At 63.4% G+C, this 27,620-nt stretch overlaps 2 protein-coding genes across 2 annotated transcripts in view; one reads left to right on the forward strand and one right to left on the reverse strand.

Annotated features, from left to right (window-relative positions):
- The first annotated feature begins 357 nt into the window (after nt 1-357).
- RNPEP (arginyl aminopeptidase) lies at nt 358-11,063 on the forward strand. The gene is made up of 11 exons (XM_054176377.1): nt 358-722; nt 1,348-1,488; nt 2,918-3,066; nt 3,660-3,776; nt 4,419-4,654; nt 5,529-5,642; nt 6,462-6,574; nt 7,991-8,099; nt 8,718-8,942; nt 9,483-9,625; nt 10,818-11,063. Exons 1-11 carry the CDS (start codon nt 360-362, stop codon nt 10,980-10,982), a joined length of 1,875 nt encoding a protein of 624 aa, XP_054032352.1. The 5' UTR covers nt 358-359; the 3' UTR covers nt 10,983-11,063.
- Nucleotides 11,064-13,701: 2,638 nt separating this feature from the next.
- Nucleotides 13,702-27,620, reverse strand: part of LZTR1 (leucine zipper like transcription regulator 1) — a 52,523-nt gene continuing 38,604 nt past the window's right edge. Inside the window, exons 15-20 of the mRNA XM_054176357.1 lie at nt 26,573-26,729; nt 20,344-20,470; nt 17,759-17,908; nt 17,474-17,579; nt 16,631-16,711; nt 13,702-14,084 (exon numbers count right to left, since the gene is read on the reverse strand). Coding sequence (XP_054032332.1) covers nt 13,968-14,084; nt 16,631-16,711; nt 17,474-17,579; nt 17,759-17,908; nt 20,344-20,470; nt 26,573-26,729 — 738 coding nt within the window. The 3' untranslated portion in view covers nt 13,702-13,967. The remainder of the gene's footprint in view (nt 14,085-16,630; nt 16,712-17,473; nt 17,580-17,758; nt 17,909-20,343; nt 20,471-26,572; nt 26,730-27,620) is intronic.

Below are 27,620 nucleotides of genomic sequence, written 5' to 3' on the forward strand. Positions count from 1 at the left end.
CCCAGAGCCCCACGGATCCCCTCAGACCCCTCCTGTCCCCCACGGATCCCCCTCCACGGATCTTCCCCATGGATCTCCTGACCCTCCCCAGAGCCCCGTGGACTCCCTCAGACTCCTCCTGCTCCCCACGGTTCCCTCCTCCCACCATGGCTCCCCTGCCCCTCCCCCGGACACTCTCTCTCCGCTGTCTCCCGGGTCCGCCCCCGACGCCCCTCCCCCTCACGCTAGCCCCGCCCCACCGCGGACACCCCGCCCACTCCGCTGCCTCTCCCTGGCCCCGCCCCACCGCGGATGCCCGCCCACTCGCTCCGCTCCCCCGCCCTGGCCCCGCCCCGCTGGCAGCCCCGCCCGCCGCAGCCATGGCTGCCCCGGCGCGGGACGTGGCCTCCGCTTGCAGCGCGGGCGCGTGGCGGCTGCGGCACCTGCACCTGTCCCTGCGCGTGGCCTTCGCGGCGGCGGGCGCGGGGCGGCTGCACGGGACCGTGCGGCTCGAGCTGTGCTGCGCGCGCGAGGGCGCGGGCCCGCTGCGGCTGGACTCGCACCCGAGCGTGGCCGTGCGCGGGGCCGCGCTCCTCGCCGGCAGCCCCCGGCAGCCGCTCGCCTTCGAGAGCCGCCCCTTCGCCAGCTACGGCAGCGCCCTGCACATCGACCTGCCCCAGCCCCTGCGCGCCGGGCAGCTTCTCACCGTCGAGATCGACTATGAGGCGGGAGAGGGGCCCGGGGTGAGCGGGGCGGGGGGCGGCGGGCACAGGGGGAGGTCGGAGGTGACGAGGTGGGACGGAGGAGCTGGAGAGTGGACGGGGGAGTGGAGTCCAGGATGTCTAGCAGTAGGACAAGGGGGAATGGTTTGAAGCTGAGGCTTAGACTGGAGCTTAGGAAGAACTTCAGTAGGAAGGGGATGAGGCTCAGGCTGCCCAGGGAGGCTGTGGCTGCCTCCTTCCTGGGGGTGCTCAAGGCCAGGCTGGATGAGGCCTTGAGCAGCCGAGTCTAGATGTGAGGTGTCCCTGCCCGTGGCGGGGAGGTTGGAGGAGATGATCTCTGTGGTCCCTTCCAGCCTGAGCCATTCTGGGGTTCTGAGATGATTCTGTGAATAGGGAGGGACAAGGGGGCTGGGGGAGCTGAGGGGAGAAGTCAGTGGAGGGGTTGGGGGAGCTGAGGGGACACTGGGTTTGCGGCAGGCAGAGTCCCCCATGGTGCACCCTAGGGAGAAGCCCCTTCCCAGTTCCCTCAGCAGAGAGCACACATGGGTGAGCAGCTGGGAACACCCCGTCACCCTCCCTGGGAACCCCTCCACCCTGGGAACAGCCCTCACCCTGGGGTCTCTCCTTTCCCTCCTTCCACCCCCAGGTGTGCTGGCTGGCCCCCGAGCAGACAGCAGGGAAGCAGAAGCCCTACATGTACACACAGGGCCAGGCTGTCCTCAACAGGTCCTTCTTCCCCTGCTTCGACACCCCCTCAGTCAAAAGCACCTATTCTGCCACAGTGAAGGTAAGCAGTGCCCTTGGTAGCAGGGGTGCAGACCCACCACCCCCACCCCAAAAGAGGAGCAAAGCCCTCCCCAGGTTTGTGGACTCTGCTCAGGGGAAGCTGCCCCCTGCCCCTCAGGACACAGCAAAGCCCTGGGGCATCACCTCGGTGGCACTGCTGGGGCCCTGGTGCAGCACAGCACATGGAGGTGATGCTTTCACACTGGCTTCAAACCATCCACCCCAGCAGAGAAGGCGCTGAGAGAGAGCTCACTCATCCTGCTTTGCTCTAGATGAATACCAGCAGACCCCAGGGGTCTTCCTGCTGCTCTGCAGCTGTGTGTGGTGCTGGGCTCGGTGCTGTGCAGTGGCTTGCGAGCAGGTGCCTGTGCTGGCCAGCAGCCTGCTGAAAGCTCTTCTCTCCCAGGGGGAAGTGGCCAAAGTACCCTCAATGCCAGCTGTTGGGATGCACTGGGTGCTTAAACCTCTCTGCTCTCCCTGTGCTGCTGTGTTTGGCTGAGAATTCCTGTAATTAGCACAGAATAATTCCTCTAATTAGCAGAGAGAGCCCTGGCCTTGGCCTGGAGCAGCCCGAGGGCAGTGGGATGTCTGCTGTTTGTGAAGCAGCAGGAGGGGGACTGGGGTAAGCTCAGTTTGGGGGACACAGCTGGAGGAGGAGGGTGATGCTGGGTCACACTGAGTCCTGATGGTGGTGCCAGGGCTGCTGGGCTTCCAGGATGGAAGGATCAGCCACTAGTCCCCAGGTTCTTGCATGAGGGTGGTCGTGGGGGGACACCAGTGCAGGGCTGCCCTGGCATGCTGGCTGGCCATGGCCAAGGCAGCTGCTTACCAGTGTGACACTGGTGATGGCACACAGTGGCATCAGCTGGTGATGCCAGAACTGATTTGTTTTGCCTCTTGCTACAGTTTTCACCCACAAAGCTCTGGCAGCATCCCCTTGGCAGGTGAGTGCAGGGTTGGCTGTCACAGAGCCCCAGTGTGATGCTCTGCATGGGGAAAGCCTTATCCTGGGTGGTGCTGCCAGGGCCTGTGGGAGGACAGAGACCAGGGCTGCCAGGGCTCAGTCCAGGCCACTGCATCAGCCATGGGCTCTGCTTTGGCTTGAGAACAGGAAGCACAAGCTGTGGTGTAAGGAGTGGGAGGGGAGCTGGGTCTGAGGGATCTGCATCCTTTGCCCTTGCAGCACCTGCAGCTCCAGCACTTTTTTATCTTGCTGGCACCCTGCAGGGCTGCTCCAAGTGCCCTGGTGCTGCACCCAGGCTGTTTGAGCCCCAGTGCTGTCACAGGGATGCAGTTGTGATCCCCAGGTGGGGCTCCTGCTCTGCACCCCAAAAGCTGCAGTGCTCAGGCCTGGCCAGCACACCTCGATGTGGCAGGGTCCCCTCGCTCTGTACCTCATGGATCTGATGGATGTGTTCCTCTGTGCCCAGGTCCCCGAGGGTTTCACAGCTGTGATGAGTGCCACCAGCTGGGAGAAGCAGAAGGACAACACCTTTGTCTTCAAGATGTCCCAGCCCATCCCCTCCTACCTGATTGCTCTGGCTGTTGGGGACATTGTCTCTGCTGAAGTTGGCCCAAGGCAGGTGGCTCTGGAGGAGACCCAAGAATTAAGTCCTGGCTGCAGGAGCTGCATGGTGAAGCTGCTGTGCCATGCTGTCCCATGCCCTGCTGTCTGGTGGCAGCTGCCTGCTGCCTGTCCCCACGATGCTGGGCTCTGGAGAGCAGGGCAGGCTTGGAGGCCCCAACAGAAAGCATGACCTGCTCAGCCTGTGTCTGCCATGCACGTGGTGCTGCATCATCAGCCCACAGCCTCTCCTGGGTGAGAGGAATCTTGCTCTTGAGATCCAGGAGGAGCCTCAGTGCCAGGCCCCTCACCTTAGGGTCTTCCTAGCTCTGCCCCTCTCACCCCTGTGCAGCCAGGGTCCCACATCTCTTCTCAAGCCTGGTGATTGGTCTGGGTTTGCAGCAGTCCCAGCAGCCTTGTGAAAGCCCTTTGACATTCAGAGGAGGGAAGCAAGGGCAGCAGTTTGCACTATCAGTCAGTCTCATCAGCTTCCTTTATCAGCAGGCTTTTATTTTGCTGTGGGATAAGCACTGCAGCTTTCCCCTGATGAAGCAACAGGGTAAAAGTCTGCCAGTGATTAAAACTTCCTCTTGCACTCTCTTGGCCAGGAGCTGTGTCTGGGCTGAGCCCTGCCTGATCGAGGCTGCCAAGAAGGAGTACGATGGAGTCCTCGAGGAGTTCCTGGTGGTTGGAGAGAAGCTCTTTGGACCTTATGTTTGGGGCAGGTACAGCTTCCTGTTCCTGGGCAGCTTTGTTCCCTGGGGGCACATCCCTCTGTCCCCAGCCCTGCTGGCAGGAGGGGCTGGGTCTGCCTCTCCTGGTTTGAGGCCAGGCAGATCCTCTCTTGCCCTGAGGGGGGCAAAAGAATGACACTGATCACACCAATGGATTGCAGAAGTGATGGAAAGTTCAGATGGAAAGCAGAAGCTACAAAGCACAGTGACCCCAAAGCATTGAGTCCCCTATAGCACACCCAAAGAACCCCAGCACTTCCCCTCTCCCCACTTGAGGGTACACCCAACCCCCCCAGGGCTCTTTCTTCCCCACAATGCTAGGCTGGTCTCATCTGGCCAGGTCTGAGACTGTCCTCTCCCCCCTTCTCCTCCTGGCATTAGGCCTAAGAGGCCTTGAGATGCTCCCCCACTGTTACCTGATAGGGAGCATCTCCCACGGGGGCAGAGGGGGAGGAAAGAGGAAGAGAAGGACTCTGCAGGTGGATTTGTAGGGCACAGGATGTTACGGGTGTGAAGCACACAGCTTCCTGTGCACACCTGCTGGGCCGGACCCCGGAGGTGTAGCTTGTGTGGCAGGCACAGGAGGCACCCAGCCCCCCTGCCCCCTGCCCCGTGCCATCCTCTGCCCCTCAGGTACGACGTGCTCTTCATGCCACCCTCCTTCCCCTTCGGGGGGATGGAGAACCCCTGCCTGACCTTCCTGACGCCCTGCCTGCTGGCCGGCGACCGCTCGCTGGCGGACGTCGTCATCCACGAGATCTCCCACAGCTGGTTTGGCAACCTGGTGACCAATGCCAGCTGGGCAGAGTTCTGGCTGAACGAAGGCTTCACCATGTACGCCCAGCGCCGCATCTCCACCCAGGTGTACGGTGCGTGGCCAGGCCTGGCGGCGCCGGGGCCCTGCGCTGCCGCAGCCTGCGCTGCCTCTCGGCGGGCTGAAGGGCTGCACCGCCCTGCGGCTTCCCTCTTGGGAACAGAGCTAACTTTGCTCTGGGGAGGTGGATGGAGCCCCCACGGCCCTGTGCCAGGAGCGTGGGCACAGGCACCCTGCCTGGCCCCACCTACGAGGCCAGGCTGAGGGAGCTGAGGCTGTTCAGCCTGGAGAGGAGAAGGCTCCAGGGAGACCTTAGTGCAGCCTGCCAGGCCCTGAAGGGGCTACAAGAAGGCTGCAGAGGGACTGTCCCCAAAGGCCTGCAGGGACAGGGCAAGAGGCAGTGGCTTCAAAGCAGAGCAGAGCAGATTTAGATTGGATGTGAGGAACAAGTTCTGCACCAGGAGGCTGCTGGAACACTGCAGCAGGTTGCCCAGGGAGGTGGCTGTGGTCCCATCCCTGGAGATAATCCAGGTGAGGCTGGAGAGGGCTCTGGGCAGCCTGATCCAGTGGAAGATGTCCCTGCTGAGTGCAGGGGGTTGGACTGGATGAGCTCTGGAGCTCCCTTCCAGCCCAGACCACTGTATGATTCTCTTGCCCCCACAGCTCCCTTGGGAGCTGATCCCAGCCACCCTGTGTGGTCACATCCTGCAGTTCAGGCACTCCCAGTGCTGTTTGCTTCATCCAGATGGATTAGAAGGGCTCCCAAACCCCCTCGCTGCCCAGGGGCTGGGGTCCTGTGCTGCTCTGCAGCTCCCAGGGCCTTCCATTTCCTGCTCCCCCAGTTCCCCTCCTGGAGCAGCCCCTGTTGTGCTGGGAGCATGCAGGGTGCTGTCCGGAGTCTCCAAACGCCTCCTGCTTGTCCCTGCCAGGCTTAGCCTACACCTGCCTGGAGGCGGCGACCGGCAGGGCCCTGCTGCGCCAGCACATGGACAGCACCGGGGAGGAGCATCCCCTGAACAGGCTGCGGGTGGTCATCGAGCCAGGTCCGAGCCCTGCCCCGGGCCTGCCGCCAGCCTGGGCTGGCCGGGGGGGCGCTGCTGCTGGGGGGGGGTCCTGCTCCTGTGGAGGGAGTCTTGCTGCGGGAGGGGGTCCTGCTCTGGTAGGGTGATCCTGCTCCCGAGGGGTGGGGAGGGGGAGTCCTGCTGCTGGGGGGGGAGTCCTGCTGCTGGGGGGGGGGGTCCTGCTGCTGGGGGGGGGTCCTGCTCCTGTGGAGGGAGTCTTGCTGTGGGAGGGGGTCCTGCTCTGGTAGGGTGATCCTGCTCCTGAGGGGTGGGGAGGGGTGTCCTGCTGCTGGGGGGGGAGTCCTGCTGCTGGGGGGGGTGGAATCATGCTGCTGGGATGTTTCATGGCCTGCAGTAAGCCTGGTCCCTCTGGTGGGACCCCCGTGGTTGATGGCTGCAGGAAGGCTGTGAGAGGCTGGCAGCCAGCACAGGAGGTGGCAGTGGCAGCCCTGAGGGCTGTGCTGCCCTGCAGAGGGGAGGCAGTGGCAGCCCTGAGGGCTGTGCTGCCCTGCAGAGGGGAGGCAGTGGCAGCCCTGAGGGCTGTGCTGCCCTGCAGAGGGGAGGCAGTGGCAGCCCTGAGGGCTGTGCTGCCCTGCAGAGAGGAGGCAGTGGCAGCCCTGAGGGCTGTGCTGCTCTGCAGAGGGGAGGCAGTGGCAGCCCTGAGGGCTGTGCTGCCCTGCAGAGGGGAGGCAGTGGCAGCCCTGAGGGCTGTGCTGCCCTGCAGAGGGGAGGCAGTGGCAGCCCTGAGGGCTGTGCTGCCCTGCAGAGGGGGAGGTGACTGCTGCTGGCTTTCTCCTGCAGGGGTCAATCCAGAGGACACATACAACGAGACCCCCTATGAGAAGGGCTTCTGCTTCGTGAGCTACTTGGCTCATCTCGTGGGGGACCAGAGCAAGTTTGATGCCTTCCTCCAGGTCACTGTGGGGAGGGGAGGGCAGGGCAGGGGATGTGAACCAGAGATGTTCACAGGGGCAAGGAAGTGAGGGCAGAGCTGGGCCCTGTGCTGGCAGCAGGTGGTGGCAATGCTCAGAGGTGTCCTGGGGGGTGCAGGGGCAGCCCTGAAGATGGGACAGGGCCAGTGTGGGCTTGGCAGTGCTGAACCCCCGGAGGTGGATGACAGGGAAGGCTGGGCAGCGTGGCTGGGGGGCAGCGTGGCTGGGGGCAGCGTGGCTGGGGGGCAGGGTGGCTGGGGGGCAGCGTGGCTGGGGGCAGCGTGGCTGGGGGGCAGGGTGGTTGGGGGGCAGGGTGGCTGGGGGGCAGCGTGGCTGGGGGGCAGCGTGGCTGGGGGGCAGGGTGGCTGGGGGCAGGGTGGCTGGGGGGCAGGGTGGCTGGGGGGCAGCGTGGCTGGGGGGCAGGGTGGCTGGGGGGCAGGGTGGCTGGGGGTCAGCGTGGCTGGGGGGCAGGGTGGCTGGGGGGCAGCGTGGCTGGGGGGCAGGGTGGCTGGGGGCAGGGTGGCTGGGGGGCAGGGTGGCTGGGGGCAGGGTGGCTGGGGGGCAGGGTGGCTGGGGGGCAGGGTGGCTGGGGGGCAGCGTGGCTGGGGGGCAGGGTGGCTGGGGGGCAGGGTGGCTGGGGGCAGGGTGGTTGGGGGGCAGCGTGGCTGGGGGGCAGCGTGGCTGGGGGCAGGGTGGCTGGGGGGCAGGGTGGCTGGGGGCAGGGTGGTTGGGGGGCAGGGTGGCTGGGGGGCAGCGTGGCTGGGGGGCAGCGTGGCTGGGGTCAGCGTGGTTGGGGGGCAGCGTGGCTGGGGGGCAGGGTGGCTGGGGGCAGGGTGGCTGGGGGGCAGGGTGGCTGGGGGCAGGGTGGCTGGGGGGCAGGGTGGCTGGGGGCAGGGTGGTTGGGGGGCAGCGTGGCTGGGGGCAGGGTGGTTGGGGGGCAGGGTGGCTGGGGGCAGAGTGGCTGGGGGTCAGCGTGGCTGGGGGGCAGCGTGGCTGGGGGCAGGGTGGTGTGGCTGGGGGGCAGCGTGGCTGGGGGGCAGCGTGGCTGGGGGGCAGGGTGGCTGGGGGGCAGGGTGGCTGGGGTCAGGGTGGCTGGGGGCAGGGTGGCTGGGGGCAGCGTGGCTGGGGGGCAGCGTGGCTGGGGGGCAGGGTGGCTGGGGGCAGCATGGTTGGGGGGCAGGGTGGCTGGGGGGCAGCGTGGCTGGGGGCAGCGTGGCTGGGGGGCAGCGTGGCTGGGGGCAGGGTGGTTGGGGGGCAGGGTGGCTGGGGGGCAGCGTGGCTGGGGGCAGAGTGGCTGGGGGGCAGGGTGGCTGGGGGTCAGCGTGGCTGGGGGGCAGCGTGGTTGGGGGTCAGCGTGGCTGGGGGGCACCTGTGGCATCACATCCTGGCCCCCCCCAGGCCTATGTGAACCGCTTCAAGTTCCAGAGCATCACAGCGGACGATGCCCTTGGGTTCTTCCTGGAGTACTTCCCAGAGCTGAAGGAGAAAGGGGTGGACTCCATCCCAGGTCAGCAAACTCCTTCCTGGCCAGGAGACCCTTTGCCAACAGCACCTTGCCGGCCTTGGAGCTGTCCTGTGTCCCCTGCACACCCCGAGGCTGCTGCTGCTGCTCCTTGGCCTCAGCTCTGCAGGAGGAGGCTCAGCGCTGGGCAGCCCAGGGTCAGGCAGCAGCTGGGGCCTGGGCTCAGCCCAAGTTCCTCACACAGCTCCAGTGCCTGCTCTGCACCCAGGTGGTGGTGCCCATGGATTCCAGCCGAGCCTGGAGAGTCCCCAGCACCAGTGTGGCAGCCTCTGCCAGCAGAGCCACTGCTGGGCACTGGGAGCAGGCTCAGCCAGTGCCCCAGGCTCAGCCCAGCCTTGCTGCAGAGCAGATCCAGGCTTGGCAGGAGCTTTGCAGGCTGGGCCTGGCTCATCCCACAGGCGGGGGGGGGGCTGTTAGCACACCAGCCCATGCTGAGCCCAGGGTGGCTCAGTAGCCTCACCCTGGCGGTCCTGCTTGTCACCGTCTCTGGTGAGCAGCTTGGGTGCTGGGGGTGCCCTCAGGGGGCAGGGGGATGTCTGGGCAGCAGCACCCACCCAGGGCTTCACACTCCCAGCCCCAGCTCTCCTCCCTTCCTGGCTGCAGGCCTGGAGTTCGACCGCTGGCTGAACACCCCGGGCTGGCCGCCCTTCCTGCCTGACCTCTCCCCAGGGGAGCAGCTGATGAGGCCAGCAGAGGAGCTGGCAGAGCTCTGGGCAGCTGATGGCTTGAACATGGAGGCAATTGAGGCTGTGGACATCATGGCCTGGAGGACATACCAGCTGGTCTACTTCCTAGATAAGGTCCTGCAGAAATCCCCCCTGCCAGAAGGTGAGAGCCAGAAGACACCAGGGGGATGTGTCCTGGTCCAGCCACTCGGCCAAGGGGCATGAGGATGCCTCAGGGGGGGTCCTGGCTCCTGGCTATCAGCCTCAATCCACTGCAGTCCAGCAGTCTGGTTCCTGGGGTCTGGGAAGCCTTCCTCTGTGGTGGGGGGCAGAGAGCCAGGGGATGTGTGTCCCTGAAGACAGGAGGACACCTGACAGGAGGCATCCTGCTGTCCCCAGGCTGGCTCAGCTGGGCTGTCAGCAACCTGTGTCACCTCTCCTTGCACTCCTTGGAGCTCCCCACCCTCTGTGCTGACATCCCAAGCCCCCAGTGTGTGGCTCTGCAGGGTTGCCCAGCACCAGGAGGCCCAGCACAGGCCCCCTGGGCTGCTCCCAGAGCTGGGGGTGCTGGGAGGCCTGGGGAGGGTCCAGGGCTGGCCCAAGGCTGGGGGGAGCCCAGAGGATTTGTAGCACAGCTGGGGTGAGCTCACAGGGTGCCCTGGGAGCAGGGGCTGGGAGCTGGGTGGTGATCTCTCTGCCCCAGGCAATGTGGAGAGGCTGAGCAGAAGGTACCCAAAGGTCTCTGAGTCCCAGAACGCTGAGCTGAGGCTGCGCTGGTGCCAGATCATCCTCCAGAACAACCTCCAGGCTGAGTACAGCAAGGTCAAGGACTTCCTCCACAGCCAGGTGTGTCCCTGGGCAGCAGTGGCTGTGCCTGGCAGTGGGGAGAGGCAGGCCCAGGGCACAGGACCTTCCATGCCAAAGGGCCAGGGGTTGGCTCTTGATAGACTCCCAGCAAGGTTTGGGCTGGGAGGGGCTCTCAAGGATGATCTAATTCAGCCTCCTGCTCTGGGCAGGGACATCTGCCCCTGGATCAGGTTGCTCAGAGCCCCTCCCAGCCTGACCCTGAACCCTAACCCTATGGAGCCTGCACAGCTTCCCCAGGCAACCTGTGCCAGTGTCCCAGTGCCCTCATTGTGCAACATTTCCTCATCTCTTGTAAGCTGTTGGGCACTGAAAGGCCACAGCCAGCTCTCCCTGGAGCCTTCTCCAGGCTGAACAAGCCCAGCCCTGTCGGCCTCTCTCCATAGCAGAGGGCTTCCAGCCCTCTGAGCATGTCCCTGGCCTCCTCTGGACCTGCTCCAACAGGTCCATGTCTTCCTTGCACTGGAGACTCCAGAACTGGACCCAGTGCTGCAGGAAGGAAGAGCCTCACTGGGGCAGAACAGTGGGGCAGGATCCCCTCCCTGCCCCTGCTGCCCACACTGCTGGGGCTCAGCCCAGGGCAGGCTGGGGCTGGGCTGGCAGCGCTCAGTGCCAGCTCCTGGCCAGCTCTGCACCCCCAGCACCCCCAAGTCTTCCACAGGGCCGCTCTCCCTCTCCTTCCCTCCCTCTCTCCTTCCCTCCCTCTCTCCTTCCCTCCCTCTCTCCTTCCCTCCCTCTCTCCTTCCCTCCCTCTCCTTCCCTCCCTCTCTCCTTCCCTCCCTCTCTCCTTCCCTCCCTCTCTCCTTCCCTCCCTCTCTCCTTCCCTCCCTCTCTCCTTCCCTCCCTCTCTCCTTCCCTCCCTCCCTCTCTCCCTCCCTCCCTCTCCCCCAGCATGTACTGGGAGTAGGAGTTGCTCTGCTCTAGGTGCAGGACCTTGTTTACCCTCCTGAGCTTCTCCTGGGCCCACTCCTTCTCCAGGGTCAAGGTTTTCTCCCCTCTCCAGGTGCTGCAGTGCCAAGGGCTGCCCATGGTGGCATTTCCCACCCTGTCCTATTCCTCTGTTCTCTCTCCCTGGCTGAGAGCAAGGCACTGTTGGAGGTGTTTGTGCCCTGGGGTGGGTGTGGGGCTGGAGCTGTGGGGAGCTGTGGTGTCACTCCCTGCTGTGTCTCTGCAGGGGAAGCAGAAGTACACCCTGCCCCTCTACCGTGCCATGTGGGGGGGCTCAGAGCCAGCTCGGGCCCTGGCCCTGGAGACCTTCTCTGCCACAGCCTCCCAGCTCCACATCAACGTCCAGAACTATGTCAGGAAGATCCTGGGCTTGGAGGCAGCAGGGGATTAGTGCAGCCTGGGCCCTGCTCCCCTGCAGGCTGTGCCTCTGACAGGACCTCAGAGCTCTCTCCCTGGCTCTCCTTATTAAAATCTGTGGGGGTTTGCCTTTTTTGTGCTTTGCCTCTTGTCACAACCCCCAGGGCAGCCTGGCTGTGCCTCCCTGCTCCCAGGAGGGGACCCAGGGCAGCCTGGCTGTGCCTCCCTGCTCCCAGGAGGGGACCCAGGGCAGCCTGGCTGTGCCTCCCTGCTCCCAGGAGGGGACCCAGGGCAGCCTGGCTGTGCCTCCCTGCTCCCAGGAGGGGACCCTGGGCAGCCTGGCTGTGCCTCCCTGCTCCCAGGAGGGGACCCAGGGCAGCCTGGCTGTGCCTCCCTGCTCCCAGGAGGGGACCCAGGGCAGCCTGGCTGTGCCTCCCTGCTCCCTGGAGGGGACCCTGGGCAGCCTGGCTGTGCCTCCCTGCTCCCAGGAGGGGACCCTGCCAGCCCTGGGCTGCCTGTGAGGTCTCTCCAGGAGGGCACTTCCTGGGCCCTGCTCTTCACAGTTGGCTGGGATAAATCCTGCTGGAGTGTGGCCAGTGCTGCAAGTAGAGCATGACTTGAGGGCTTCAAAGAGCCAATGTGGCCTACATGGGGCAGGGACTGTGGGAACAAGGCCAGGGCAGGGCAAACACAGGACGAGCACATCCCCAGAGCTCCAGAAGCAGCCTGGCCTGAGGCTGCAGTGACACCAGCTGAGGGATCCTGCTGGCCATGGCCTCAGGAGGATGCTGTGGGGAGGACACCACCACAGCTGCCCCATGCTGTGTGGGGCCCAGGACCCATCCTGCTGCAGCTCCTCCAGCACCTGCTGCTCCCAGCACACCTCCTGTCCTGAGATGCTGCTCAAACCCAAGGGTGCCTCGTGGTGGGACCACCCCTCAGGGCTGTGCCTCTGCCTGAGCCCCTGGGAGGTTGCTTCATTCCCTCCTCACAGCCCCAGCACTGCCCTTGCCTTCTCCTGAGGCACAGCCCAGCCCCCACCAGGGTCAATGAGAGGAGCCCTGCCACGGCCCTTGCTGTGCTCCCAGGGGCAGAAGGGACAGCTCAGGCCCATGGGGCAGGACCCTGGCTCTGCTCTGAGGGGTGCATGGTCCTGGCACCCTGCACAGGGGCAGACAGCACTGGGGTGGTGGTGTTCAGACCAAGGCAACACAGCTCTGGCTGAGCACTGCAGGCACCAGAGCTGGGACTAAGCCAAAGCCACCTCAAAGCAGAGGTGCCTGCAGTGCCCCAGCTCAGAGGGAGCAGAGGCTGCAATCACCAAACCCCAAAGAGTTTGAGCTGCTGGAATCACAGGGGCTGGTTCTGGCAGGGTTGAAGCCAGCCTGTCCTGCCTCAGCTGTTTGGGCAGTGGCTGTCCTCTGGTGGGTTCAGCTCTGCTGAGGAGCACTTGCAGCACCTCACAAGCAGTGAGCTATGACCCTGCTCACTGCAGAGCTGTGTCCCAGGGACCCTGCAGGCTGCTGGTTCATGACCTCCACCAAGGGGCAGTCATTACCTATGAGGCATCTGGAAGCCATCCCTCAGGTTGAAACGAGCCCTTGGCTCTCAGCTGCATCTATCACCCCCAGCCTCACTGACCACAGCGAGCCCTCAGCTGGGAGGGAGAGCAATACACAAAGCTTTCCCCTGCAGTAAATGACGTGCCATGGAGCCAATGCCTCAGCATGCCAAGCACCACCTGTGTCCTGTCACAGGGTGCTGAGCAGGGGCTCACACCTCCTGCTGCACCAGGGACACTTCACTGGCCTGAACTAAGAATGATGGCAGGGCTGGGTGGCTGCACTTCCCAGGAGGCTCTTGCACTGCTCCAGCTCCAGCCAGCTGCTGCCCTCCCAAACATGCAGGGAGAGCAGCAGCAGCTCAGTGCTGCCTTCTGCTGCACCCCTGCCAGCTGCTGCAGCTCCAGGCAGCACAAGACTTTGCTTCTCGGCTCCTGCCACTCCCTCCTCTCTGGGCTGCCTTGGGGGCTCCCAGCAGGGCTGGGGGCAGCTCTGCCAGCAGACATTTCACCAGCCCCAGTCCCCAGCCTCCTTCTGCAGCAGGGAGAGGTGAAGGTGCTCTCCCCAGCCCTCCCTAGAGCCTGGGAAGGAAGCAGTGCAGCTGGGAGGGCAGAGCAGCTGCCTCTGGGCTGGCTGGGAGGGTGCTCTGCCTTCATTCACCTTCCTGCAAAGGCACTCAGCATAAAATTAGTAAGGAGCTGCAGCTCACTTACTTTTACCAAAGTGACCTTCAGCAGACTCTCAGCTCTTTCTGCTTAATTTTTCCCCAATGAGAGCCAAGTCACTCAGGGGATGCCAGGAGAAGCTCTTAACTCTTTATTGATCCAGCAAGGCTTAGCGAGGCAGGGTTCAGGGACGGGGTGGGCAGAGAGGAGCACTGCAGCCTTCCAGGCTGACCTGCTGCAGAGCACAGGCCTGGCCCTCCTGCAGCCCAGCACTCGAGGAGGCTGCCACAGGGCTCTCATCTTTTAATCCACAGCAGGGGGAGCCTCTGGAGGGTCACCAGGTTTTGGTCCAAGGGTCAGAGCCTGGCCGCCAGCACCGCACTGCGCTTCCAGTTTCGCTGCCTCTCGCTTCCCCCAGCAGCCTCCGGCCGCGGCAGCTGAGCTCCCTTCAAGAGAGTCCTTTAACTATTGCATTTCAAAGCACCAACAGCTCAGGGCTGCTTCATTTCACAGTGCACAGCACTGCCAGGCCAGATCCTGAGCTGTGTGACTCCCCCAAGCAGCTGGAACAGATTCATCCCTGTAACAGTTTCGGTTTGGTGTTTGTGTAACAGAGACCAAAGCCTTCTCCCACCAAGGGACGGAGCAGGGCAGAGCAAGGCTGCTGCCCAGGCTCCTCTGGGCCACCCTCGCTCTGCTGTGTGCTCAGTGTGGAATGGTCAAACACTAAGGCATCAGCTGTAAAGTGCTGGTTTTGGTGAGCAATGGCTGCAGTTTGGGTTCCCAGGCAGGTCATATGTCAGCGCCCAGCTCTGCGCACTGCTTGTCTGAGATGTGGTTAGCTAAGGACTCAATGATGTCCAGGAGGAGCAGCTGACTCAGGGAGCGGAGGTTTGGCAACTTGGAGACCTTCAAGGGAAAGAAAAACACAACAGAAAAAAACCAGAAAGGAATTAACCCCTCCCCAGAGCAGGCCTGAGCCATCAGCACGGCCCCTGCCACCCCACCCCGCAGCTCGGGCGAGCCTGAGGCTGGGCACCTGCAGCCTGAGCCCACACTGGCTCAGAGGGCTCCAGAGCAGGGCCCGTGGGGGCTCCAGAGCAGCACCCATGGGGGCTCCAGAGCAGCACCCATGGGGGCTCCAGGCACAGCTGCCTGTGCTTACAGCCCAGCTCCAGACTGCTGCTGGAGGGCAGCGGAGGAGGGCAGCTGCTGAGCCCAACGCAGCGACAGCTCTGACAGCTCCACTGCGGGTGGAGGCCACGAAGCCAAGCTGGGCACCAGCACAGCCCTGGCTTTGAAGTCTGTTTGTACTGAGCAGCTGCCCCAGGGCCTGGTCTCCTCACTCCTGTGTGCTCCTCAGGACGTGGTGCTCAGTGCCCACACTGGTTTTGCTTGGCAAGCCTCCTGCAGTCAAAGCAGGTCACTGGGGCAGCAGCCAAGAGAAACCTTCACCACGTCAGGGCTCTGAGAATCTACAACCAACTTCATGCTCTTGAACTGCTCAGGAGCTCAACTCTTATCCCAAGAGAGCTCTGCAGACTCCTTCCTTCTCCACAGCCCCACAGTAAGGGAAGAGTAAGAGCCAGGAATCTCTCTTGCTGGAGTTACCAACAGGCAAGCCCAGCCCTGAAGGCAGACTCTGCCCAGCCTCCAGGAGCTGCAGAGGGAAGATCTTTGCCTGGCTCTGCAGGCTGTGAGGAAGAACAAAGCTGTCTCCAGCAGCATGTTCTGAAACCCAGCAGGGAGTTGGCTGAGAAGACTTCCAGGAAGAGCTCAGGACAAGTGCTTGGGGTAATACCCCCAGCAGAGAGGTTCCACAAGGGCTGGGAGGGAGAGCCCTCAGCACTGGTGGGAGTCTGCCCCTGCCCGAGGCTGGCGCCGCGGAGGAACAGAGCGGGGAGGGTCAGCACCACCACTTCAGAGCAGCTTTATTGAGGCTTTTGCACAGCACTGACACAGGAGAGCCTCAACCACGGGGCCCAAAGCAGCCAAGCTCTGGGAACAGCTCCTCAGTGACCCCTCCTGCCTGGGGAGAGCTCCTCAGCAGTCCCAGCTGGGAGGAGCATTCACGGAGCTGAAGGAGAGCCCAGCAGCCGTACCCCAGGCTGCCTTCACCTCGGTGACCCCACAGGTTTGAGCAGCCAGAACAAATCCTCCCTTCAGGCCTGTGGCTCAGCCTGGGCAGGACACTGATTGCTGGAGCCCAGTTCCCCTGCACTGGGCCAGAAAGCACACACTGGAGGCTCTCAGGCCACAGGAGAACACTGCACAATGAGAGCTCTTGGGGCTCAGTGCTGGACAGGCTTCCAGCCACGGCTGGATGAGAACTTTCGAGCAGGCAGCAGCTTAAAGAGCAAACATCCTGGAGAGGAGGGCACCAGAGCAGCTGCAATGGCTGCTCCCTGCACAGCCTGGGCAGACTCCCCCCAGATCTCCTGTGGCCTCCCCTGGGGAGTTGAGGCCATGAGGTTTCAGCTCTGTAATGCAGGGACCCCAAACCCCAGGAGATGCCCCAGGCCACCAAGCTGTCCTGTGGGCCAGGCAGTGGGACCATGCTCCATGCCCCTCTGCAGCATTCAGGAGGCCAGGAAACATTCCAGATGAAGGTGGAACCTCGTGCTGGGACTCTCACTGGGAGTGCAGTTCCTGGATGCTGGCTCCACCCTCAAAGCTTTTCATGCATTTGGAGTAGCAGAATACCCCAGGTGGGCAATCAGGCAGCTAAGAAGGAGCCCCTCTGTGTCTGCTCTCCAGCCCTGCTCTCCTTCCCTGGAGGTTACTCAGAGGAAAGGCAGGCAGCTGGGTGCTGGCTGGGGAACTGTTATCAGCAAGAGTGCAGCATCCAGAATCCCAGCTCCTATGATTTATTTACCCATTCCCACAGTGCTAATAAGCTGTGCAATGAACTGCTCAGGGGCTGAGGAGCTCTGGTGGAGGGCTCATAGCTCACAGGAGCACCTCCATGACAATGTCCTTATCTCAGGGTGAGAACAGGAACATCAGCACTTCAGGCTCTTGACCCTTCCTCTGGCCAATGCAGAGAGCACAGCCATGGCACCTGGCAGTTTGCCTTCTGAGCATGTGGCAGCAGCAGATCCATGGCAGGGAACACTTCAGAGGAAATATGAGCAGCACCCAGGGGACAGATCTGTGCCCTCGGTGCCCACCCTGCCACACGCAGGAGCACACAGCGCCGGCACAGAGTGAACAGCTGCAGCAAGGGCAAAGGGAGGCAGTGCTGGGAAGCTTCTGTTTTGGAAGGGCTTCACACTTCCAGACCAGGCTGCTCCAGCCTTCCACTCATGTTTGCTGTGCCCAGCACCCCCAGCAGGCTTGTCCTGGAGTGCAGTGCCAGGCAGGCAGCACTCGCTGCTCCTGCACTAAGGAGCCTTTAACCACGGCAGCGACACAGGGCAGCAGCTCTCCAAAGCCCCAGAGAAGATGCAACCAACCTTGGTGAACTGGTGGACGATGATGTGCAGGCAGTGCCTCTTCATGTCCAGGGCCTGGGTCTTGTCAGCTGCCTCCAGAATCTAGAGCAGAAGCAGGGATGAGTTTCCCTCTGCGCAGCTCAGGCTGCGGCACAGACACCGACTGAGAGGCAACTCCCTGAGCCAGGCAACACCTCCAGATTTCATTACAAGCCTGAACCTGTTCTGAGCTACTGGAAAGCAACCCTTGGGTCTCAAATGGGAGGAGGCCTCAGGAGATCAGCAGAGGGAAACTGCAGAGCGGCTTCAGGGCCGGGTCCCTGCAGTGCCCCACAGAGACCGGCAGGAGCCGAAAGCCTTTAAAGCTGGAATCCATTCTGCTCCTGCTGGGGAGGGCTCTGCCCACCCTGCAGGTGCCACTGGCAGCTTCCTCACCATGGAGTATTTTGGGTTAGCTTCAGCTTCCCTGCCAGGCCCTGTCAGCATTACTGCTCAGGCAAGGCCAGTGCCACCTGCACACCACCCTTTGCCCTGGTGCCAAGGTCTACCAAAGAAAGGGTCTGGAGCTGAGTGCTGAGCACCTGGCAGATCTTTAGAGGCCCTCAGAGACACTGCTCTGCAGTGGGGGCTGAGGAGCTGCCCAGGGACATCCTGCTGCTCAGCACAGCAGCACCAGGGACACACAGAGCAGGGCAGGAAATCAAGCTGCTGCAGGCTGTGTGTCCTCAGCAGGGGTTGTGCAGTCTCAGTGGGTGGCAGTCTGGGAGGGCCTCAGGGAACCTGGCACTGGGGGTGCCCACTTAACCCTTTGGCTTTCCCCTACCTAAGTCAAGGGACTAAGGAAAGCTAGCTGGGGACAGTTACCTGCAGCACATTCTCCACTGTGACATTCATCTCCAGGTTCTGCTTGCAGTAGGCCTGCAGCCTGTTGTTGGAGAAGCCATAGTAGTAGGGAGCAGCAAAGAGGTACCTGTGCAGCTCACTAAGGAAAAGGAGCAGCAGAGGCAGCAGCACTGCCTGGCAGCACAACCCAGGTGAAAATGCAGCAGCCCAGAGGGCAGCCCTGCCAAAGAACCCACAGCAGGCAGGGCCAGAGGCAGGGCCAAGCACTTCAGGCAGACACTTGAGCCCCTCTGGGCTGAAGGATACAGGGAGTCTTCAGGAGGCATGTTCACCTCTCCATAGTAGATGTATCTGAGCATGGACTCGAAGGCCTGCTTGCTGGGGACCATCTCCCCTATGGAGATGTTCACCTGCCCATCCTCTGGCATGAAGGAGCGGAACATGGCCTCGAAGTAGCTGCAGCAGGGAACAGAGCTGCCGGGAGCTGCCCTGGAGGCTGCTGCAGCTCCCCCAGCAGCAAACCCAGGGGAGAGCCTGGGCAAAGCCCCTGCTGAAGTGCTGTTTCCTAGGTGTCTGTCTGCAAACATAATCCCCCCTCCCCTCATTTCCATCAGCACTACCTGACATTCATCTCCTTCTTGGAAATTAGGACGCTTGGGGCTTTGATTTTCATCTCATTTGCATAGGAGCTGGGAGAGAGCTTAGGGAAGGATGAATTTCCTTGGTGTCTACAGCCTGCCAGTCATGCAGAGTTGTTTCAACAGCTGTGAAATGCTTCTGGTAATGCACCACAGTAGCTGACACTGAACATTACTGCTGGGGCTGGGAACAATAAGCCACTGGTGCCAGTGTCTGCAGCAGCAATGTGCTGTGAGCACTTCGTGCCTGGCAGAACACAAAGGTGCAGGCAGAGAGCAGGCAAGGGAAGGGCAAACCTACCTCACACACACTGAGCAGGGGGAAGGGAGAACTGCTGCCCCTGCAGCAGAGCATGGGAACCATCTACTCTCTGTCATGAACCATTTCCTCTGATGCCTGCTCACACCCAGGTGAAAGAGCAGCAGAAAGAGATTCAGGTTCCACAGGACTGGAAGGGGACCTTCACCCTCAGAAGACTCTTTCTGACCTCAGGGGACAGCTGCTGCTTTCCCCTGCACTGCAGCTGCCTTGCATGCATGGGATCACAGAACGGTTTGGGTTGGAAGGGAGCTCCAGAGCTCCTCCAGTCCAACCCCCTGCAGCCAGCAGGGACATCCTCCACTGGAGCAGGGTGCCCAGAGCCCTGTCCAGCCTCACCTGGAATATCTCCAGGGCTGAGCCTCAGCCCCCTCCCTGGGCAACCTGCTGCAGTGTTCCAGCAGCCTCCTGGTGCAGAAGTTGTTCCTCACATCCAAGCTCAATCTGCTCTGCTCTAGGTTGAAGCCACTGGCCCTGGTCCTGTCCCTGCAGGCTTTTAGGAACAATCTCTCTGCAGCCTTCTTGTAGCCTGTTCAGGTCCTGGCAGGCTGCTCTAAGGTCTCCCTGGAGCCTTCTCATCTCCAGGCTGAACACCCCCAGCTCCCTCAGCCTGTCCCCACAGCAGAGCTGCTCCAACCTCCTGAGCATTTTCATGGCCTCCTCTGGACCCTCTCCACCAGGTCCAGGTCCTTCCTGTGTGGAGGGCTCCAGAGCTGGATGCAGCACTCCAGGTAAGGTCTCACTAGAGCAGAGCAAAGGGGCAGAACTCTCCACCCTCCCTGGGCTTTGGCAGATCCTTTGTCTTGCAGTGCAGCGTCTTACAGCCCCTCCAGAGACCCTCTACAGCTCTAACTTCCTCCCTGCTGGGTAGCAAACTTACATAGAATACATACATAGAATACATACATGGAATAAACCAGGCTGGAAGAGACCTTCAAAATCACAGAGTCCAACCCATCAACCAATCCAACACCACCTAAACAACTAACCCACGGCACCAAGCACCCCAGCAAGTCTTCTCCTGAACACCTCCAGTGATGGTGACTCCACCACCTCCCCAGGCAGCCCATTCCAATGTGCAATCACTCTTTCTGTATAGAACTTTTTTCTAACATCCAGCCTGAACCTCCCCTGGCACAGCCTGAGACTGTGTCCTCTTGTTCTGGTACTGCTTGCCTGGGAGAAGAGACCAACATCCCTCTGTCTACAACCTCCCTTCAGGGAGTTGTAGAGAGCAATAAGGTCACCCCTCAGTGTCCTCTTCTCCAGGCTAAGCAACCCCAGCTCCCTCAGCCTCTCCTCGTAGGGCTTGTGTTCCAAGCCCCTCACCAACTTTGTTGCCCTTCTCTGGACTCGTTCCAGCAAGTCAACCTCCTTCCTAAACTGAGGGGCCCAGAACTGGACACAGGACTCGAGGTGTGGCCTAACCAGTGCAGTGTCCAGGGGCAGAATGACCTCCCTGCTCCTGCTGGCCACACTGTTCCTGATGCAGGCCAGGATGCCATTGGCCCTCTTAGCTGCCTGGGCACACTGCAGGCTCATGTTCAGTCTACCATCAACCAGCACCCCCAGGTCCCTCTCAGCCTGACTGCTCTCAGCCACTCTGACCCCAGCCTGTAGCTCTGCATGGGGTTGCTGTGGCCAATGTGCAGAACCCAGCACTTGGATGTGTTAAATCTCCTGCCCTTGGCCTCTGCCCCTCTGCCCAGCCTGTGTCCCTCTGCAGAGCCTCTCTGCCCTCCAGCAGATCAACTCCTGAAACTGAAACCAAATTCAACACTGTTGCTTGAAGGCTTATTGCAGGCACTGAGCAAAGCTGCATCTTGCACTTCATGCTACACAAAGCTCCCCTCTGCCTTCTAACCAAGGGCAGCCCCCCCCAGCCCCCCAGCCCGCCCCTGCCCCCCAGCACCTGCCCCAGCACAGAGGCTCACCTGGAGCGCGCTGCCAGGATGGCTTTGTGGGCAGGCCGTGGGTGCCCGTCCAAGAGCAGGATGATGTCACAGAACTCAGTCCCAGCTCCTTCCAGGTAAGCCTTCATGTCCTGGATTAATGAGGTTCCTGAAAGTCAATGTCAGTGAAGTGCTTAAAGGCACCACAGCTCCAGCTCCTACCAAACTCACAGGGGAGAGCTCAGTGCCCTCCACCACCTGGAGGGAGGCTGTGGAGAGGTTGGTGCTGGTCCCTTCTCACAGGTCATTAGTAACAGAGCAAGAGGCAGTGGCCTCAAGCTGCAGCAGGGCAGGGCTAGGCTGGACAGTAGGAAACATTTCATCCCATCAAGAGTGGTCAGACACTAGCAGAGGCTGCCCAGGGAGGTGGAGTCCCCAGCCCCAGAGGTGTTTAAAGAATCACAGAATCATAGAATCAATAAGGTTGGAAAAGAGCTCAGAGATCATCCAGTCCAAGCTGTCACCCAACACCTCCTGACTACTAAACCATGGCTCCAGGTGCCACATCCAATCCCCTCTTGAACACCTCCAGGGATGGGGACTCCACCACCTCCCTGGGCAGCACATCCCAATGGCCAACAACTCTCTCTGGGAAGAACTTTCTCCTCACCTCCAGCCTAAACCTCCCCTGGCACAGCTTGAGACTGTGTCCTCTTGTTCTGGTGCTGGGTGCCTGGGAGAAGAGCCCAACCCCCACCTGGCTCCAACCTCCCTTCAGGGAGTTGTAGAGAGCAAGAAGGTCTCCCCTGAGCCTCCTCCTCTCCAGGCTAAACAAAGGTGGTTTAGATGTGGTGCTCAGGGACAAGGCTTAGGGGTGAACCTTGCAGAGCAGGGTCAGTGGTTGGAGTTGATGGTCCCAGAAGCCTTTCCCAACCTGAATGACTCTGTGATTCTGCAACACATGGCCAAGCCACAGCTCCAGCCCCCACTTGTCTTGGGACCCCTAGGGGGGAGTTTGAGGCAGGTCCTTCCTCATAGCCCTGGAGCAAAACGAGCTTCATCCTCCCCCATCACAATGCATCACCCACTGCCCAACCCAGCCTGGCAGCTCAGCAGCCCCTGGCCATGGCCACTCTGGAAGGTGCTCTCCACAGATAAAGCAATCAGGCTCTTCCCCACCCTCTGCAGGACTTCCACCAGCAGGAAGACAAAATTCTGTCTGCTGATGAAAAAGCTTCCCCAGACCCTCAGTGAAGGCCTCCTTCAGCCAACACCTGAATTAACCTTTGGAAGGCCAGAGAGCAGAGCACCCTCTCTGCTCAAGCTCACTCACAGCTCCAAAGTTCTTGTTTTGTGGGTGTCTGATGCTGGGTCCCTTGCCCTGCCCCAGCCCTGCCTACAGAAGTGGCTCTGCCACCCTCTTGCAGGGGGCACCTGCCTCATCTAGGGGACAAATGCTACCCAGAGGCTTTCTGCTTGGCCTCCAGGGGCTGGCTTCCCCATCCTTCTCTCCAGTCCCCAGTTACTGCTGTGCAGAGCTCCCCAGCAGCTGTGGCAATGCCTCAGAACATTTGATGATTGGATTCTTTGTCTGCATGTCACCAGGATAACAATTCTGAGCAGGATCAGGCCCAGATCAGTCCTTGATGAATTCCACAAGAGAATCATCAATCAAATCTCCTCCTTCCACTGCACACACCCACCCCTCAAGGTGAACCCCAGCAGCAGCTTCCCTTGCAAGATCCTCCTCTGGTTAAAACCTAGGAGCAGGCCAACTGCCTGCTCAGCTTTGTTACCTCCCAGGCTGCTCCCAGAGCAGCCTCTGCCTTTGCTTTGAATCATTCTTTGCTCCTCTCTGCTCCTCCTGCCTCATCTCCCTCTGAACAGAACCAGGGTGCTTCACTGCAACAAGAACCCAACAGGATTTAACAAGAGCCTTTCCAGGGAGGAGGTGGAGTGCCCATCCCTGGAGAAGATTAAAAGCTGCCCTGGTGTGGTGCTGAGGGAGGTGGTTCAGTGGCTCAGGAGCAGTGTGGGATTGTGAGCTCCAGGGCAGCAGTTGGACTGGATGGTCTCAAAGCTCTGTTCCAGCTTCAGCAGATCTATGGCTCTGTGGCTCTGTCTGTTTGGATGGGGACACTGCTCTGAGTGCAGCTCACTGAAGAACCAGCATAGACTCACAGAGCAGTCAGGGCTGGAAGGGAGCTCAAGGCTCAGCCAGCTCCAAGCCCCTGCCATGGGCAGGGACACCTCACCCCACAGCAGGTTGCTCACAGCCACCTCCAGCCTGGCTGCAAACACCTCCAGGCAGGAGGCTTCCACCACCTCCCTGGGCAGCCTGTGCCAGGCTCTCACCACCCTCCTGGGCAACAACTTCTTCCCAACATCCAAGCTGAATCTCCTCACTTCTACTTTTGCCCCATCCCCCCCAGTCCTATCACTCCTTGACAGCCTAAAAAGTCCCTCCCCAGCTTTCTTGTAGCCCCCTGCAGATCCTGGAAGGCCACAAGAAGGTCTCCTGGGAGCCTTCTCCTCTCCAGACAGAGAGAGCAGCTCCAGCCCTCTGCTCCTCCTCGGGGCCCTTCTCTGGACACCTTCCAGCCCCTCCAGACCCTTCCTGTGCCAGGGGCTCCAGAGCTGGCTGCAGTGCCCCAGGTGTGGTCTCCCAGAGTGGAGCATGCCCTGCCTCAGTCTGGGGAACAGCCTGAGCACAGTTACACCAGTGGGGGGTCTGCAGTGGTCTCCTTGCCAGGCTGCCCCCAGCCCCCACACCCCCGGCAGTGGCAGAGCGGCACAGGCAGGGCTGCCCCAGAGGGGCACAGGCAGGGCTGCCCCAGAGGGGCACGGGGCAGGAACGCCCCAGAGGGGCACAGGCAGGGCTGCCCCAGAGGGGCACGGGGCAGGAACGCCCCAGAGGGGCACAGGCAGGGCTGCCCCAGAGGGGCACGGGGCGGGGATGCCCCAGAGGGGCACGGGGCAGGGATGTCCCAGAGGGGCACAGGCAGGGCTGCCCCAGAGGGGCACGGGGCAGGGACGCCCCAGAGGGGCACAGGCAGGGCTGCCCCAGAGGGGCACGGGGCAGGGACGCCCCAGAGGGGCACAGGCAGGGCTGCCCCAGAGGGGCATGGGGCAGGAACGCCCCAGAGGGGCACAGGCAGGGCTGCCCCAGAGGGGCACAGGGCAGGAACGCCCCAGAGGGGCACAGGCAGGGCTGCCCCAGAGGGGCACGGGGCAGGAACACCCCAGAGGGGCACGGGGCAGGGATGCCCCAGAGGGGCACAGGCAGGGATGCCCCAGAGGGGCACAGGGCAGGGATGCCCCAGAGGGGCACGGGGCAGGGCTGCCCCAGAGGGGCACAGGCAGGGATGCCCCAGAGGGGCACAGGGCAGGGATGCCCCAGAGGGGCACAGGCAGGGACGCCCCAGAGGGGCACAGGCAGGGCTGCCCCAGAGGGGCACAGGCAGGGATGCCCCAGAGGGGCACAGGGCAGGGATGCCCCAGAGGGGCACGGGGCAGGGCTGCCCCAGAGGGGCACAGGCAGGGATGCCCCAGAGGGGCACAGGGCAGGGATGCCCCAGAGGGGCACGGGGCAGGGCTGCCCCAGAGGGGCACAGGCAGGGATGCCCCAGAGGGGCACAGGGCAGGGATGCCCCAGAGGGGCACAGGGCAGGGACGCCCCAGAGGGGCACAGGCAGGGCTGCCCCAGAGGGGCACAGGCAGGGACGCCCCAGAGGGGCACGGGGCAGGGACGCCCCAGAGGGGCACAGGCAGGGCTGCCCCAGAGGGGCACAGGCAGGGACGCCCCAGAGGGGCACAGGCAGGGCTGCCCCAGAGGGGCACGGAGCAGGGACGCCCCAGAGGGGCACAGGCAGGGACGCCCCAGAGGGGCACGGGGCAGGGACGCCCCAGAGGGGCACGGGGCAGGGCTGCCCCAGAGGGGCACGGGGCAGGGCTGCCCCAGAGGGGCACAGGCAGGGACGCCCCAGAGGGGCACAGGCAGGGCTGCCCCAGAGGGGCACAGGCAGGGCTGCCCCAGAGGGGCACGGGGCAGGGACGCCCCAGAGGGGCACGGGGCAGGGCTGCCCCAGAGGGGCACGGGGCAGGGATGCCCCAGAGGGGCACAGGCAGGGCTGCCCCAGAGGGGCACGGGGCAGGGATGCCCCAGAGGGGCACAGGCAAGGCTGCCCCAGAGGGGCACGGGGCAGGGACGCCCCAGAGGGGCACAGGCAGGGCTGCCCCAGAGGGGCACGGGGCAGGGCTGCCCCAGAGGGGCACGGGGCAGGGATGCCCCAGAGGGGCACAGGCAGGGCTGCCCCAGAGGGGCACAGGCAGGGCTGCCCCAGAGGGGCACGGGGCAGGGACGCCCCAGAGGGGCACGGGGCAGGGATGCCCCAGGGGGGCACGGGGCAGGGCTGCCCCAGAGGGGCACGGGGCAGGGATGCCCCAGAGGGGCACGGGGCAGGGATGCCCCAGGGGGGCACAGGCAGGGATGCCCCAGAGGGGCACAGGCAGGGCTGCCCCAGAGGGGCACAGGCAGGGATGCCCCAGAGGGGCACGGGGCAGGGATGCCCCAGAGGGGCACAGGCAGGGCTGCCCCAGAGGGGCACGGGGCAGGGCTGCCCCAGAGGGGCACAGGCAGGGACGCCCCAGAGGGGCACAGGCAGGGATGCCCCAGAGGGGCACGGGGCAGGGACGCCCCAGAGGGGCACAGGCAGGGCTGCCCCAGAGGGGCACGGGGCAGGGATGCCCCAGAGGGGCACAGGCAGGGCTGCCCCAGAGGGGCACGGGGCAGGGATGCCCCAGAGGGGCACAGGCAGGGCTGCCCCAGAGGGGCACAGGCAGGGACGCCCCAGAGGGGCACGGGGCAGGGACGCCCCAGAGGGGCACGGGGCAGGGCTGCCCCAGAGGGGCACGGGGCAGGGATGCCCCAGAGGGGCACGGGGCAGGGATGCCCCAGGGGGGCACAGGCAGGGATGCCCCAGAGGGGCACAGGCAGGGCTGCCCCAGAGGGGCACAGGCAGGGATGCCCCAGAGGGGCACGGGGCAGGGATGCCCCAGAGGGGCACGGGGCAGGGACGCCCCAGAGGGGCACAGGCAGGGCTGCCCCAGAGGGGCACGGGGCAGGGATGCCCCAGAGGGGCACAGGCAGGGCTGCCCCAGAGGGGCACGGGGCAGGGATGCCCCAGAGGGGCACAGGCAGGGCTGCCCCAGAGGGGCACAGGCAGGGACGCCCCAGAGGGGCACGGGGCAGGGACGCCCCAGAGGGGCACGGGGCAGGGCTGCCCCAGAGGGGCACGGGGCAGGGATGCCCCAGAGGGGCACGGGGCAGGGATGCCCCAGGGGGGCACAGGCAGGGATGCCCCAGAGGGGCACAGGCAGGGCTGCCCCAGAGGGGCACAGGCAGGGATGCCCCAGAGGGGCACGGGGCAGGGATGCCCCAGAGGGGCACGGGGCAGGGACGTCCCAGAGGGGCACAGGCAGGGCTGCCCCAGAGGGGCACAGGCAGGGCTGCCCCAGAGGGGCACAGGCAGGGATGCCCCAGAGGGGCACAGGCAGGGATGCCCCAGAGGGGCACAGGCAGGGACGCCCCAGAGGGGCACGGGGCAGGAACACCCCAGAGGGGCACGGGGCAGGGCTGCCCCAGAGGGGCACAGGCAGGGCTGCCCCAGAGGGGCACAGGGCAGGGATGCCCCAGAGGGGCACGGGGCAGGGATGCCCCAGAGGGGCACGGGGCAGGAACACCCCAGAGGGGCACGGGGCAGGGATGCCCCAGAGGGGCACAGGCAGGGCTGCCCCAGAGGGGCACAGGCAGGGATGCCCCAGAGGGGCACAGGCAGGGACGCCCCAGAGGGGCACGGGGCAGGAACACCCCAGAGGGGCACGGGGCGGGGATGCCCCAGAGGGGCACAGGCAGGGACGCCCCAGAGGGGCACGGGGCAGGAACACCCCAGAGGGGCACGGGGCAGGGATGCCCCAGAGGGGCACAGGCAGGGCTGCCCCAGAGGGGCACGGGGCGGGGACGCCCCAGAGGGGCACGGGGCAGGAACACCCCAGAGGGGCACGGGCAGGGACGCCCCAGAGGGGCACGGGGCAGGAACACCCCAGAGGGGCACGGGGCAGGGACGCCCCAGAGGGGCACGGGGCAGGGACGCCCCAGAGGGGCACAGGCAGGGATGCCCCAGAGGGGCACAGGCAGGGACGCCCCAGAGGGGCACAGGCAGGGATGCCCCAGAGGGGCACGGGGCAGGGATGCCCCAGAGCGCAGCATCACCGATGTCCAGCGGCTGGTCCGAGTGTGTCCGCACTGGGGGCTGCTGCTTCCTCCGCACAATCTCCACTATCAGGGATGAAGAAAGATGCTCAAACTCCTTCATCATTATCACCTGATTAAAATGGGTCTCCTTCACCACGAAGTTCAGGCAGTGCTCCTTAAAAACAAGGACAATGTGCATGACAAAGGAGAGTTGGCTGCTTGAAGCCCTCCTGCAGCGTCACGGTGCCCGGTGAGCAGCCAGGAGAGCACTCATGGCCTCCCTCATGGGCCTGCAGCTGGAGCTGTCAGAGAAGGGCTGAGGTTGGAAGGGACCTTAGAGATCATCTACTCCAACCTCCCTGTCATGGGATTGGATGGAGGGAGAGAGACTCTTCCCAAAGGCCTGCAGGGGAGAGGACCAGAGGCAATGGCTTCAGACCAGAGCAGAGCAGATTGAGATTGGATGTGAGGAACAAGTTCTGCACCAGGAGCACTGCAACAGGTTGCCCAGGGAGGGGGTTGAGGCCTCATGTCTGGAGATATTCCAGGTGAGGCTGGACAGGGCTCTGGGCAACCTGATCCAGTGGAGGATGTCCCTGCTGGCTGCAGGGGGTTGGACTGGATGAGCTCTGGAGCTCCCATCCATACCAAACCATTCTGTGATTCTATGACAATCCACACTGGCACTGGCTCCAGCAACTGCAACTGCAGACAAGAGATGAATTTCACAGCATCACAGAGGTCAGGGGTTGGAAGGGACCTCTGGAGATCTTTGTGTCCAGCCCCCTGCCAGAGCAGGAGCAGAGAATCCAGCACAGGGCACACAGAACACATCCAGACAGGGCTGGAAAGGCTTCAGAGCAGGAGACTCCACAACCCCTCTGGGCAGCCTGCTCCAGGGCTCTGGGAGCCTCCCAGTGCAGAAGTTCCTCCTCATGCTGAGCTGCAACCTCCTGTGCTGCAGTTTCCATCCATTGCCTCTTGTCCTATCCCAGGGCACAGTGAGCAGAGCCTGGCCCTGTCCCTTCCTTCCTGACCCCCAGCCTTCAGCTATTGATAGACATTG

The sequence above is a fragment of the Dryobates pubescens genome, chromosome 35 (assembly GCF_014839835.1).
Source record: "Dryobates pubescens isolate bDryPub1 chromosome 35, bDryPub1.pri, whole genome shotgun sequence".
In the NCBI taxonomy this organism is placed as follows: Eukaryota; Metazoa; Chordata; class Aves; order Piciformes; family Picidae; genus Dryobates; species Dryobates pubescens.